General features: G+C 45.1%; 1 protein-coding gene across 1 annotated transcript; it reads right to left on the bottom strand.

The window, feature by feature from the left end:
• Positions 1 to 775: 775 nt before the first annotated feature.
• Calm1 (calmodulin 1) lies at positions 776 to 11,992 on the bottom strand. The gene is made up of 6 exons (XM_027931464.2): positions 11,739 to 11,992; positions 8,813 to 8,843; positions 7,553 to 7,696; positions 5,038 to 5,144; positions 4,494 to 4,629; positions 776 to 4,318 (listed from the first exon to the last, which is right to left on the bottom strand). Exons 1-6 carry the CDS (start codon positions 11,739 to 11,741, stop codon positions 4,290 to 4,292), a joined length of 450 nt encoding a protein of 149 aa, XP_027787265.1. The 5' UTR covers positions 11,742 to 11,992; the 3' UTR covers positions 776 to 4,289.
• Positions 11,993 to 13,850: the final 1,858 nt, after the last annotated feature.

Below are 13,850 nucleotides of genomic sequence, written 5' to 3' on the forward strand. Positions count from 1 at the left end.
CCAGCTCTTGTTTAAATGCTCCCTGGAGATGGGCCTCAAGCCTTCTGGCTAAAGCAAGGCTTATCCTGTGATCTTCTTTTTGATCTTTTCACTGCTTCAGTGTGTGGGATTGGAACCAGGTAGAAAAGATTCTTCTGGAAACAGAGGTCTAGGAATGAGGGTTGGGGATGGAGCTGGGAGAAGGTTTCCACACCACTGAAAGCTGTCTCCTCTGCTGGGCCAGTGGAGGTGCTTCTGTCATTTAAAATCCCCATATGAAAAATGTATTTCTTGCCAGGCGCAGTGGCACACGCCTGTAATCCCAGCAATTTGGGAGACTGAGGCAGGAGGATCACAAGTTCAAAGCCATCCTCCACAACTTAGCAAGACCTTGTCTCAAGATAAAAAAATAAAAAGGGCTGGGGATGTAGCTCAGTGGCTAAGCACCCTGGGTTCAATCCCTGGTACTAAAACAACAATTCCCAGAAAATTGGATTAATGTTAAGGTCAAAGAGAAATTAATCTGTGGTATGATTTTTTTTTTTTTTTTTTTACATAAAGAAAGCATGGATGTACTAACGGGCCAAGAGACAGGGTTAAAATGTCAGCTATCAACACCCAAAGTACTTCATGCTAGAGTAAGGCTGCCACGGGATGGATCCACGGCACTTCTGGCCTCTTATCCTCAGGGCTAAACTGGAGCCCAGGCGGACTTCCATCTGAAGGCAGGTTCCCCTTCTTCATAGAGCAAAAGGGATTGAAAGCTATTCGAGCTAAAAACCTACACAGTTCGCAGTTAGAGATGAAAGGCTGCAGAAATGTTTATTGAATACAGTGCCAGGTTTATAAATAAAACTTATTTACAATTTCCATAGAGTTGGTCCCCCATCCGAGAGGTGGTTGAATCTCCAAACAGTTTGAGATTTACAGAAACGTTCAAGTACATCTCCTTTCCAAATAGCCATGGTGAAGGGCAACTTCAGTAACAAAAGAACCACCGCCATCTTTGCTACAGAAGTGTTTAATGAACATCATAATAGATTTGGAGAAAGAACACACTCTACCCATGCCACTACCTTCTACTCCAAGGGACAGACAGTTTCTGTCTCCTACAGGACAACTTCAAGGGATTAAAAAGGAAAACCATTAACTGCCATCTGAAGGAACAGATTAAGACACATTAGTGGAAATCTAGTCACTCTCAAAAGGATAAATATATTTAGGATATACAATAAATAATTCAAATGGTTAAAATAATTGAATGAAGAGTAGACTTGACCAAATTTACATTCTTTGTTCAGGAAGAGGTTTCCAGGATGCTGAGGGGCTAATATATATGCTATTCCTCTGATGTGACAGCAGCACTAGGCCTACTGGACAGCCATTCATTCCAATATTGGTACAAGTACAGTCTGACATGCATTTATAAAGAGAATATAAAAATATGTACAATAGCTCATCTTCAATGTGTTTTAAGTTGCCAAAAGACACCAATTAAAGTGTGCAAAAATTTGTCAAAAAATCAGAAAAAGCCTTCCCTGGCAACAGTGCATCAAAGACCCTCTGAAGTATTAAGACCCACTTGCCTTGCTCAACACCTACCCCAAACAGATGGAGAACGAAACTATGAAAGGCTTTGCCAAGTACTCAGCAGTTTCTTATGGCAAGTCTCAGGCTAAAGCAGGATGCCAGTTAAACTAGTCATTTTATATATATAAATATATGTATATATTTATAGAGTAGTTAGAAGTAGGGGCGAGTTTACAGGAAGGTGCTACCCAACTTCAAGGGTACTGCCATGACACCAGGCTCTTTCCTCAAACTCAAGCAGACTGCTGACACCCACCCCTGGGCTGGTCCTGCCCCCAGATGCCAGGGGCGAAGGCTACAGTAGACTGTGCCTCACCTCTGTTCCAGGCCCCAACGTCATTCCCTGGGGAGGAGGGTGAGCTTCTGCTTCCCATACAGGATCCTGGCCCCCCAAGAATCCTGTTTCAAAAATAGTCTTTTAGGATAGGCTGCAGGACTATGAAAATAGAGTCCACCCACTTCTAGAAAGACTCAGTAAAAAGGTGAGAGAGGTTAAGTTTTTAAAAACGAGTTGCCATCCCCACCCCACTTTGAAACTACCAGTCATGACCAAAGGCCTGAGACTGGGTCAGCAACTGGGCAATTTGACCTCCCTACCAGAAACATCCAAGTCGTTCACTTGTTCAAACCAGAAGCCCTCAGTATCTCAACAGAAGAGGAACCCCAGATACTCGGGTGTTCCCGCAGACTCAGGAAATTGAGAAAGCCAGCCCTTAGTTCACGGCCAACTACTCGTCCAAGGACTCACAGCAGAGGCCACGGGCAATGTGTCCTCTCCACTGCTCTGACCCACCCCTCTGGCAGAAAACTAACAAGCTACAAAATGCCAGAAAGACAGGGAGTAGGAGAGGAAGGAGAAGCCAAGGGGCTCTAAATCAGCCCTGAACGCACCCATTTGGTTGCCAAGAGCTCCTCACACTGCCTTGCTAGCAGCCTGCCACCATCCCCTGGCAAATTAAAACCACCCATGCCACCACTCAAGAACCCATCTCCCTGCTAAGACACAACCAGTGAACACCCTGAAAAACACAAATCCAGCCTGCATTTCAGGAGCACTGCATTAGAGGCAATATGCTTTTAAGGGGGCTTTTTAAAATGGACCAATTCCATTACAAAACTGGTATCAGCATGTCTGAGTTTTGGTTACAGGTTTATAATTAGACATGAAATTCACTCTGGGCTGGAGTTTTACTTTCAAGCCAGAGGCTTAGCATTAGTTCTACCTGGAGGGGGGTGGGGAAGGGGGTGTGGGGCAAAGCCAAGTCAACTTAAAGAAACTTAAAGAAAAAAAGTAAAAGGGGGATGTTAAATAAGTCAAAGGTGACTGGTAGTGTCTTTTAGGCATGAAGAGACTGGCTTAGAAAAGGACTACTGCTTCTACCACACACAGCGAGGATTGAATTACAGACACACTAAACCAGGTCTCTTGCACAGATGGTCTCAAGTAGTTACATAAAACAGGTAATCAGCAGCACAATTGAGAAGAACCCCTAAATACATGCTTGAGAAAGTGGTTTTTTCCTTCCTTAAGAGCTCCACAGCCTGAATAGGTCATTAAGTTACCATGATTTGCCTCCCCCCTCCCGCCAGAGAAAAATGCAACTAGACTTACACATCCTTACGTATGATAAAAGCCATCGGTGGCAGCTGCCCATGTTTAGGCAAGGTCTTGGGCTCGGAGGTGGTGCTGGAATCTTGGAGGGAGGGAAAACCCAACCCTGGGCTGTGGGTATTTAATGTACATTGGTCTCCCCTTCAACTGCCTCATCCCCCTTTAGATCTCAGCTTTACAAAGCATTTAACACCACTTTAAGTTAATGGTCTTTTATTGGAAAAAAAAAAAAAAAAAAAAGACTAGCATTTACAACTTGGAATGGACGTAAATTGTAATTTCTTGAACAGCAACGTTGATGGTTGTGCTGAAGTCCACAGCCACAGCCTACCCTGCCGGCTCCAAGTCATGGTTCAGAAGGTTTTAAAAACAGAGAGTCCAAAGATGCTCCCTTGATAAAGAATTCTTATTAAAAATTGTGTGAGAGGTGACAACCTGACACCCATTTCACTCTAACACAATGCAGACAATGCTAAACCAACATATGCAGGCATACCACCAGGGTGTCATTGTCACCATGGGTCAGAGCACATGAAGTACAAGAGGACCACCCGACTACTGGGGCTACCGTCTCAGCAGTTTAACCTTCACCCATTTTCTGCACATCATCCTGAGGTAAACCAATCTTAAATGTGTTTTCAGTAAACCAGCTATGACAATTTATGCTAACAAACTGCACTAGGACCCATCTGATAGTCTTGAATTTGTTTTTTCATTTTTTGATTTTAATACAAATGCCTGACTGTGCTCAATCATCAAGCTGCATGCATGAAAAACTGGCCAGCCCAAACAGTGTATTAATCATTAGCAAATGGAACTTTAAGGAGTCCACTAAGTGCTTCCTTATCATTAAGGTAGTACAGTATTTATATTGTAAAACTGGTGTGGAGCTTGATCTTTAGGGGACAGGACCACCAACCAATACATGCAGATTTTGTGTGTGTGTGGACAGAAGGTACTTTTGACATTCAGTTTTGCTATATAGAAACAGAATGAATAAATGAACTTTTTCTTTTCTTTTTTTTCTTTTTTTTTTTTTGCAAGAGGTAAGTAAAAGATTCAATTTGATTCTTCTAGAGGGGGGAAAAAGTAGTTGAAAAGTAGGTCTTCATTTTGCAGTCATCATCTGTACGAATTCTGAAAAGACAAATAATCATAACTTTTGGTTATCTTCAAAAGCAGCTTTAGTAAAAACAACATCTCTACTCTGCGTACAACAAAATCAGTAGATGTCTAGAGAAACAGCTGATTTTTTTTCAGATCCAAAAGAAGACTACTAAAGACTAAGCCAAAGCAGTTTTTAGGGCTTTACCTTCATAGTTGACTTGTCCGTCTCCATCAATATCTGCTTCTCTGATCATTTCATCTACTTCTTCATCTGTTAGTTTTTCTCCTAAGTTTGTCATGACATGACGTAGTTCTGCTGCACTGATGTAACCATTTCCATCCTGGGAATATTCAGCATTGTTATGGATGGTGGTTTGGTGAGCAAGTAGGTCTTTAACTTAATTATGCCCCTCTCAAGTTACTGCCAATTTTGCTGACATCAACACTGCTCCCATCTCCAGCTCCCACCTCTACCTACTAACCACAGGCCAACTAACACTGAAAACATGGCGAATTCTGGGATTTTTTTCCATTAACAAGTACTGAAAGTAATAATCAGAGGTGGTTTAAAGACCCTCTCTATTATGCCTCCCTCCCCTCAACCAGCAAGATTATTAAAGAAATCAGGATACCTGGAAGCAAGACCAGAGGCTCAGGCAGTGAGGCTGTGTCTCACTGACTGACCGCTGCAGCCATCAGACGTGATGGCCAAAAAAGTCAGACCGCCTGCAACACAGATGCAGAATTACCTTGTCAAAGACTCGGAATGCCTCGCGGATTTCTTCTTCACTATCGGTATCTTTCATTTTTCTAGCCATCATAGTCAAAAATTCTGGGAAGTCAATGGTGCCATTACCTCAAAATAAGAAACAAAAAGCTCATGTAAGATAAGCAGTGCTTAACCCAGCTCTGCAGTAATAATTTTGGTGCCATTATACGGAATGGCAAGCACTTGCTATAACAAAGTGACTATTTTATTAGGATCAATCTTTTATAGGTCTAAAATGTTCAAATACTTCACAGGGCAAATTTCACATGATTCAAATCAATCATCGGTGCCCAGGGCAGCACTGAAAGATACAAAGGAAACCATATGCCTGCATTTGTGACCACCGAAGTTAGCTGGACAGTTCAAGGGGAAAGCAGCACAACATCGCAGGAACAATCTTTCCACTTTTGAAACAAGCACTCTCGACTGCCCACCCTGAACTAAGGAGATCACTCAGGCTTAGCTCTACCTTAGCTACTGAAGCCAGTAATATGTGAACTGCTTTAGGGACAAAAGGAGAATAAGAGTGGGAAAAATGGTTATGCACGGGCCACAGTCTTCTCCAGGAGCATTTTTCAGCCACACTATGAGTCACCTAATCATTTTTCTCCCAAGTCTTTTTTTTCTTTTGGTGCAAGGGACTGAATCCAGGGCTCCTCAGATGCTAGCATGCACTCCACCACTAAGCTACATCATTAGCCCCAAAGTGAGTCTCTACTTCACACTAAGGGAAATGATCAGAAGCATTTCCAGCTCAGACTATTAATATTAGGACACTGTCACAAGCATTCACTTTATGGGCAGTATTCCAAATAATTCCCCTAAAACTAACAAATGGATACCCCACCCCCAAAACAAGCCTCCATTGTTACTTGAATTAAATGAAAATAAAATTAGAAAAAAATCATCAGGTTAAGTTACTCGTCTTCACCAGTACCTCTAAAACAGAGTAATTCTGGCACTGAGGATATAGTTCAACTTGCACAAGGCCCTGAGTTTCACACCAGATCTACAAAAAAATTAACTAATTTTTCAAAAATTCAGAAATTTCTTAAAGTCTTTTAGGCCTCTAAAATTTTACAGCAATACTGATATTCATGCAAGACAAAATGAAGTGCTATCTCACAATCATGCAAAGATGTTTAGGTACCACCATATTTACTCAGAGAAAATACACAATTCAGTAGCTTGATGCAACTTCCCCCATGTAGTTTGAGAGCCAAATATACCTCCTTCCATCCCCTAGTCTAGTTTCCCAGAGTTCACACAAAACTGGAGGGAGCCACTCATGTTCCTAGATGTCTAATCACCTTAGCCATAAAACTAGACCTAATGGGGGCGTGGTGGCGCACGCCTGTGATCCCAGTGGCTCAGGAGGCTGTGTCAGGAGGATCGCAAGTTCAAAGCCAGCCTCAGCAATGGCGAGGTTCTTAGTCAGTGAGACCCTTTCTCTAAATAAAATACAAAATAGGGCTGGGGATGTGGCTCAGTGGTTGAGTGCCTCTGAGTTCAATCCCCTGTACCAAAAAAAACAAAAACAACAAAAAAACTAGACCTAACTATGGAAAGTTCACTTTTCTAAAACAGTCTCTGAAAGTAACTCTAATGGTCCAGAAATCCTTGTCAAAGAGCTTAACTAAAAACTCTGCTTCTAAATGTTTTTGACAAGTATAATTCTATTACATCCCCTTACAGTACCATATTTTTCTAAATGGCTACTATCAGGTCAATTACCTAGAAAGTAAAGTCTAGATCCAAACTGTTTATTCTTAGCTCATCTTTTAAAAATATATTGTGTTCTACAATCTTATGTGGCACATTAGTGAGTGTATACGATTTGCAAAAATTCACAGGTTGTGAGTTGTGTCTGTTTACTGATGGAAGTAAGCCATGAAAGCCGCTGTACCCTGGAGGAGTGGCGGAGGGAATGAGGATGAACTGCTACAGGGGTGACTGTCGCTTCCTTCTTGGGGTACACCTCATGCAACTTCCCCTTCTCTTGGTTCTGCACACCTATCCCTACAGTCATCAGACACCCTTCCCCCAGCCTCCTGTGGTGCTCCTTAGCAAACACCCACCACTTACACTGTCTTAAACTGTAATGTTGATTTCTAAGAGTGATCTTCACCTGCTGCACTTGAGGGATTCTCTTCCTCTTAGGGATTTTTTTTAAGAGCATATTCTATGGCTATTTATTTTTACTCCCCCCACAGAGCTCATTGCAGACTAGTGGGACAGTTGGTAAGATTTGAGCTACAGGTCACAGCAAGCAGAAAGGAACAATCCAGCTATCTTATCCAGGCAACGTTCTAGACAGTGAGCAGGGTCAATGGCAGGCCCATAATCTTCTATTTAATTTCAATGGCTATAAAGTCAACCACAGAAACTAACTCTGCACATCTGCTTTGCTCTGGGGACCTGAAAGACAATCTTGTAACGTGTCTGAACTTGAATTACACTAGACTGGCATTTATTCACAGGTCTAAAACCCTTACCGTCAGCATCTACTTCGTTGATCATATCCTGCAATTCGGCTTCTGTTGGGTTTTGACCCAGTGACCTCATGACGGTTCCAAGTTCTTTTGTTGTGATGGTGCCATCGCCATCTTTATCAAATAAGGAGAAAGCTTCCTTGAATTCTGAAAACAAAAATTTACCCTTTAGAATGAATGCCTTTACCCAATCTAGTCACAACACACACTTTCTGGGGGCTTGCCAAAGCAAGTCATCCAAGTTGTGCAAGTTATCAGAAACCACCTGGTCTTCATCTTCTAAAATAAAGACCACGACAGTCATGTTGGTCTAGCTCTCAGAGCAGCCTATAAAACAAACACTGCTCCTGGTAACCAATACCATAAAACCACAATAACCTCATATTTCTAAAGAAAGTTAAGCTTGAACAAGCCTAAAATTAGTCCTAACTGCATCCGGCATGAGAAGATTGGTCCACAGATTCTCTTAAAATCCCTTTGTGTTAAATTTCTATAGTCATAAGAACCTCTCGCTTCATAGTGATATGAAAGCTACTAGAATGTCCATTCCCATGTTCTCTCTACAGTGCGTTCAGAGTGTTTCAGAGCATTCCTGGTTTCCTGAAAAGAAGCAATCTCAAAACAAGTGCTCCATGGAATATTAAAGAGCTAAAATTGAAAAAGGAGGACCATCTAGTGAAAACGGAAGACCAGTGAAGGAAAGGGGCCAGGAGGCGGGGAAAGGGAAGGTACCAGACAAGGAAACAGACCAAGCTGTTACATGCATGTATGAATATGCAACAACAAATCCCACTGATGTATAATTATAATGTCTCAATAAAAACAGAAAAAAAGACTAAAATCCAAACTAATGTAACTCACTTCCCAATTAACATATTGATTCCAACACTCATTTCTACCCATTCCCATTTATTTTAGGATACCAAGCAAAAGCTAAAAGACCTTTGGCATAGAACTGTAAATCCAACTTTGGAAGAGCAAGCTTGGTGCCATGACATGGTTTACATGCTGCGTGCATGGCAAAGCACAGACAGCCTGGGGTGTAACCAGTGGGCATTCCCAGTTCCACTTCCTTCCCTTCAATCACTAAAAGACTGGCCAGGAATAACACCTGGCCTAAATATTTTTTTCCTTACTCTTTTGACTTAAGTAAATTCTTCGAAAACTGCTCAGACTGTAGGGAGAAAGGGACATAAGAGTCACCAAAACTGAGTCAGAACTTAGTTCCAGCCTTCTAGGGACTCCCCGGAGTCATCAACTTACCAGCAATCTGTTCTTCAGTCAGCTGATCAGCCTACATGAAGAAAGAAAAGGTAATAATTCAATGAATTTAGCTGACATCAAAAAAGTTTTTCAAATTACCCTTTTAATATTATAATCTTTCAAAAATCAATCTTTTTTTTTTTTAAAGAGAGAGAGAGAGAGAATTTCAATATTTATTTTTTAGTTCTCGGCGGACACAACATCTTTGTTTGTATGTGGTGCTGAGGATCGAACCCGGGCCGCACGCATGCCAGGCGAGCTCGCTACCGCTTGAGCCACATCCCCAGCCCTCAAAAACCAATCTTAAAATCATTTGATATCATTAGCACTATCATGTAATGAAGGCGATTAGAATAGAGGAAACCACTTACGTTAGTTTAACAAAGAATGGCAAGGAAGCGACAGCATCCGCTCCCTTCAGGTTTCTCTTCTGGCCTACAGATTGCAGCAAGCTCTGAGGTCTAGGCTAGGTAGGGTCAGTTCATAACATGAAAAATGGCACCTCTAGTGGCAAAAGGCCCAACTGCGCCAGTAGCTGCTGCTGCAGCAGGCTGAGAAAGAAGAGCGCCACCTACTGCGCCAAGGACACTGCAGCTTCTGCTCCTACCAACCGACACAACCCAATGCTGCTGCCACCGCAGCCCAGGATCAGGATCCTGTCCAGGGGCCGACTTTTAGCGCACTTCGCGCATTGCTTTGGGCTCTCAAAATATCCAAACTGGTGTTACATAATAGCATTGGGTTGGATTAACAGGCTTTTATACCCTTTTATGAGAAACAATTAAGTAGAAATATAAACATACATCAATGGCTTACCCCACTAGCTTCATTCCCATGTAATAAATGCTTTCCATTCATTTAAATTAGGCATTTATTTGTTAAAAAGCCTACCATTTACAAAGGCTAATGCCTTCAGTCAAATTAGCCTACAATTCAGAAGCCAGGGGAAAGAATGGAGCCATCTTTCAACAGTCCTGTTACAAGACTGCAAAGACACAGAAAACTACAAATTATAAGACTACACCCCCCACCCCTTTTTTGATGAAAAGCAGTAAACTATTAAATTTCCTGTATTTACCCTAAGAATGCCATAAGTTGCTCATAATAAACACTTTATTCGATGTGATACTGCCACGAAGTTAATTCTCACTTGCATTATGTGGTGTCTGCAACACCGAATCTGTGCTCACAATAGGGGGAATTCAAAAACAAGGAAAGCTAATATATATTTTTATTTTCATGAAGGATGCCTAACGAAGCTGTTACAAAATAGGAACTAATAGAAAGCAGATGGTGTTAAAGTGAAAACTTTCACAGGAAGAATGGTGTTCCAATATATTGATAGGCGTAGGGAAGACTTGTTTTTTTTGTTTGTTTTTTACAAATTATAAGTACATTTTCCGTCTGTTACCCCAATCACTGAAAATTACTTTTACTTAAATCAAATGAAGGAGGCTGGATGCTTTACGTAACTCCGGGCAACATATAATACAACAGGAAGCATGAAGAAACTGTCACCTTACTGGGGAGTACATTCCCACTTCACCGCAAAACTCTATGTCCGAAGAGTTATCAAGAGTATCCATCTTCCAGACATCGAAATCCACTTCCCCCAAATTCTGTTAGCCTTGGGGCAAAGGCGTTCCAGAACCCTGTCGGGAACCACCACGCCACCAAACCAGAAAACGCTGCCGATGATGTCAGCCCTGCCCGCTGAGGGAGGAAGGGGGCAGTGGAAAAACGCACCCAGCGAGGCGCACAGTTGCACCTGGCAATCTAGAGGCTGCAGAGAAAGCGGAAACGTGGAGGGCATCTCTCTGCGGACTGAGGCCAGCGGTGGGACAGAGGCGCGCGCCCAAGAGCAGGAGGGGCGAGAAGACCCCAAGGCGGGGTGCCATCCCTCTTCAGCCAGGGCGATCCCCACTTCTCAGCCACAGCAGCCCCGCACCTTCCCACCCGATTTTGTTCCCCCAGGCGGCGAGCCCTCCGCGCCGCCGCCGCCTCCTCGCGGAGCAGAAACTTTGCGTCTCTAATGGAAACGAGTCGCGCGCCAGCTCCCTCCTCCCCCGCCCCTCCGCCCCAATTAGTGCGACCGAGCGCCTCCCGCGGGAGGGGGCCTCCTGGTGAAACCAGGCGCTCGCACGCCTCTGCCACTGCACAGGGTGGGGGGCCGCAGGGGTGCGGAACAAGGAGACACGCGCCCGAGCTACACCGCAGGGCCCCGCCCGGGCGCAGGGCGACCGGCCCGACGCTTCCGCCCTCTCCGCCCCCCACCCCTCGCCTTCCTGCCCCCACCCCACCCTTCCCCGGCTCCTTCCTTCCCAGCCCACGCCCGCGCCGCGCCCCCCTGGAGGAAGGAGGGGACAGTGGCCGTAGAAGAGCGCCCAACAGGGTCGACTGGGGAGTCGGCCGCTGACTGCACCTTAGACCCCGCGGCCGAAGGAATATGCGCCACGGGTTCGCCTGGGTCCATTCATTCTCCGCTGCCCGCCGGACCCACCACCTTCAAGCCTCGGCCAAAACGAGGGGGGGCGTCAGTGCCCGGCCCCGCCCGGCTCCCCCGCCCCCCGGGGCCCAGGCTGAGGCGCAGCGCTGCAGGCAGCCCGGGTGCGGCGCGCTGGGTGCAGTGGGTGCGGGGCTGAGGGAGGGAGTGGATGCGGAAGGCCCCGGTGCAGCTGTGGCCACAGCGCAAACCGGCGGACAGCCCAAGGCCAAGTTCCAAGGGGTCCGAAATTAAAGGATCCCTGGCAGAGAAAACCGAGATGCATATCCGAAATGCACCTTTTCATCTGCATCTGCTGCGTAACACCAGGCAAAGAGAGAAAAAACACAACCGGAAAAAAAAGGGTGGGGGGGGGAAAGGCTTAACTAAAAATCTGCTAATCTTAGGCAGTTGCTACGCGGACGTTTGCCGCTCCCGACCTACCATGGTGCAGTGAAGGGAGGAAGAGCAGAGGGAGCGAAGAGTAGCTTCACCAGCGCAGTAGCTGTGACGGCAGAAGGTGCCTCCGCTGCTGCTGCTGCTGCTGCTGCTAAGGCGAGGTGAGCGCTGCGAGAAGTACTGGCTCCGTCGCCGCCTGCGCCTGCGCCGCCGCCGCCGCCGCCCGAGTGCGAGTAACGGCGCCGCGTCCACGAGACTCCCAGCACCACTGCCGGAGCGCGAACCTGCGCGGGGCTGTATATATATGGCGCGCCGTATCCCTCCGCCGCGGCTGGGCCTCCTCGCGCAGGGCGGCGCTGCGATGGCCGGGCCTTTCGCTTGGCCCCGCCCCCCAGCCCGGCCGGCCTCCCGCTCCCCCCTGCGGTCCCACCGCGACCCGCCCAGCCCCGGGACGGGGACCACAGGGGTCGGGGAGGGACGCGCAGTCTCGGGGCAGGTGTGGTTGGGTGTGTTCTTGAGACGCGCAGCCTGGGCTGGGGCGAGACGGAACACTTGCTTAGCCAGACCTGGGGACATCCCCGGGCTGCCCGCTGACACCCCACACCTGCCTCATCCCCTCCGAGGGGACGCCTCCCCGCTGCACCTCTCCAACCGCTCCACTGGGGCGGCAGGGTCACGCTGGTCCCTACCTCCAGGGTCCCCACCTCCAGGGTCCCCAGCCACTGCTTCCAGTTCCTGGAGCGGTCCTGTGGGAGATTCTGGGGCGTGGGGCAGCCACGGAGGGTGGCGGCAAAGGTGGACTACTGCTGAGAAGAGGGCTCTGCGGGGCACTAGGTAGTCCACCTCGCGGAAGAAATTGGTCGGATGTTTTGCTTTTCACATTTTGAAGAACCATCTGAGGCACATTATATAGGCTCAGTTGCTAAATCTATGTTTACTACCCCAGTCTTAATGTTTTTATGTTTCCAGTAATGTTTTAGCATTACTGAATAGCCTGAATATTTCTCCCACACTGTTTTGTTCTCTTTTGCTATGCAAATACTATTCAATATTTGTTTCCAGTCTTGCTAAAAAATTTAGTTTCTGTCGATTTTAAAACCCATACTTTAAATTTTTCCTGATCCTGAAATGAACCAGAATCTATTCATAAAACCACAGAAACAAAGAATATAGATACTTAGAATCCCCTAGGTTACAGCTGGAACACATAGCCATTTGCCTCTTGTATGGAGCTAGACTATACTTTAACCTACTATCTTGATTATATTCCTTTAAAAATAATATTTTAATCTTTAAATTACTACTATTATCCTTTCTTCTGTAAACCAGAGAAAGAACAATTTCATTTTTTAATTTTAAGCCCAGGAGTTGTAGAAATCTGGACAAAATGCTGCAGTTTCTTTTCTTGCCAAGGCAGAACACAGAATTTCATCTTTTGTTTACAGAGCAAGTTGCAGGTTATCATTTGCTTATTCTTTCAGAGAATACAGCAAAGTATATGATTAACATGCTCCTCTTGAAAAGGCTTTGCTTGGTTATGTTTGTTTTCTGGCTTTGACAAGAAAGATGTTTTAAAAGAGTAAAAACTGTTTGGGCATATTGCAACCAGCACAGACTTCTTGGGATAACCTCAGACAAGATGTCAGCATCTGCAGAACTGTGCTTACTGATGTTCTTTCTGGAATGCCACAGGCAGGGTGAGCCTGCTGTTTTAATTTAAAGAGAAGTTGCAGCAGCAAGCCAGGGAAGGATACTGCCTTCTCTCTGCAGAACAGACAAGACATTCTTCACAAATCAACCCCCAGAAGAATATCCTCATACTTACAGAGGGGAAAAGTAACGAATACAAAGACTGTTTTAAAAATATTCAATAATCCAGTAGGTACACAAGTCCAACTAGCCAAAGTCATTGTTAAAACTGCTTTGTTCCTAAATGAGTTATTTGTGTTTAATATTGAGGATCCACTAGTTTCTAGTGGTCTTCCATTTCAAGCAGTTTTGGTGAAGTTGCTACAATCTATTTCTCAAATAATAATTTTTCTCATATCATTTAACCTTATTTCACCCAAATAAAATCCGTTGAAACTTTTGCATGAGGTTACGTGCTTAAAAACTGCATCTCAGAATTATTTTAATTATAACAGTGAAATTTCTTTT

Source organism: Marmota flaviventris, chromosome 2 (genome assembly GCF_047511675.1).
Source record: "Marmota flaviventris isolate mMarFla1 chromosome 2, mMarFla1.hap1, whole genome shotgun sequence".
NCBI lineage: Eukaryota > Metazoa > Chordata > Mammalia > Rodentia > Sciuridae > Marmota > Marmota flaviventris.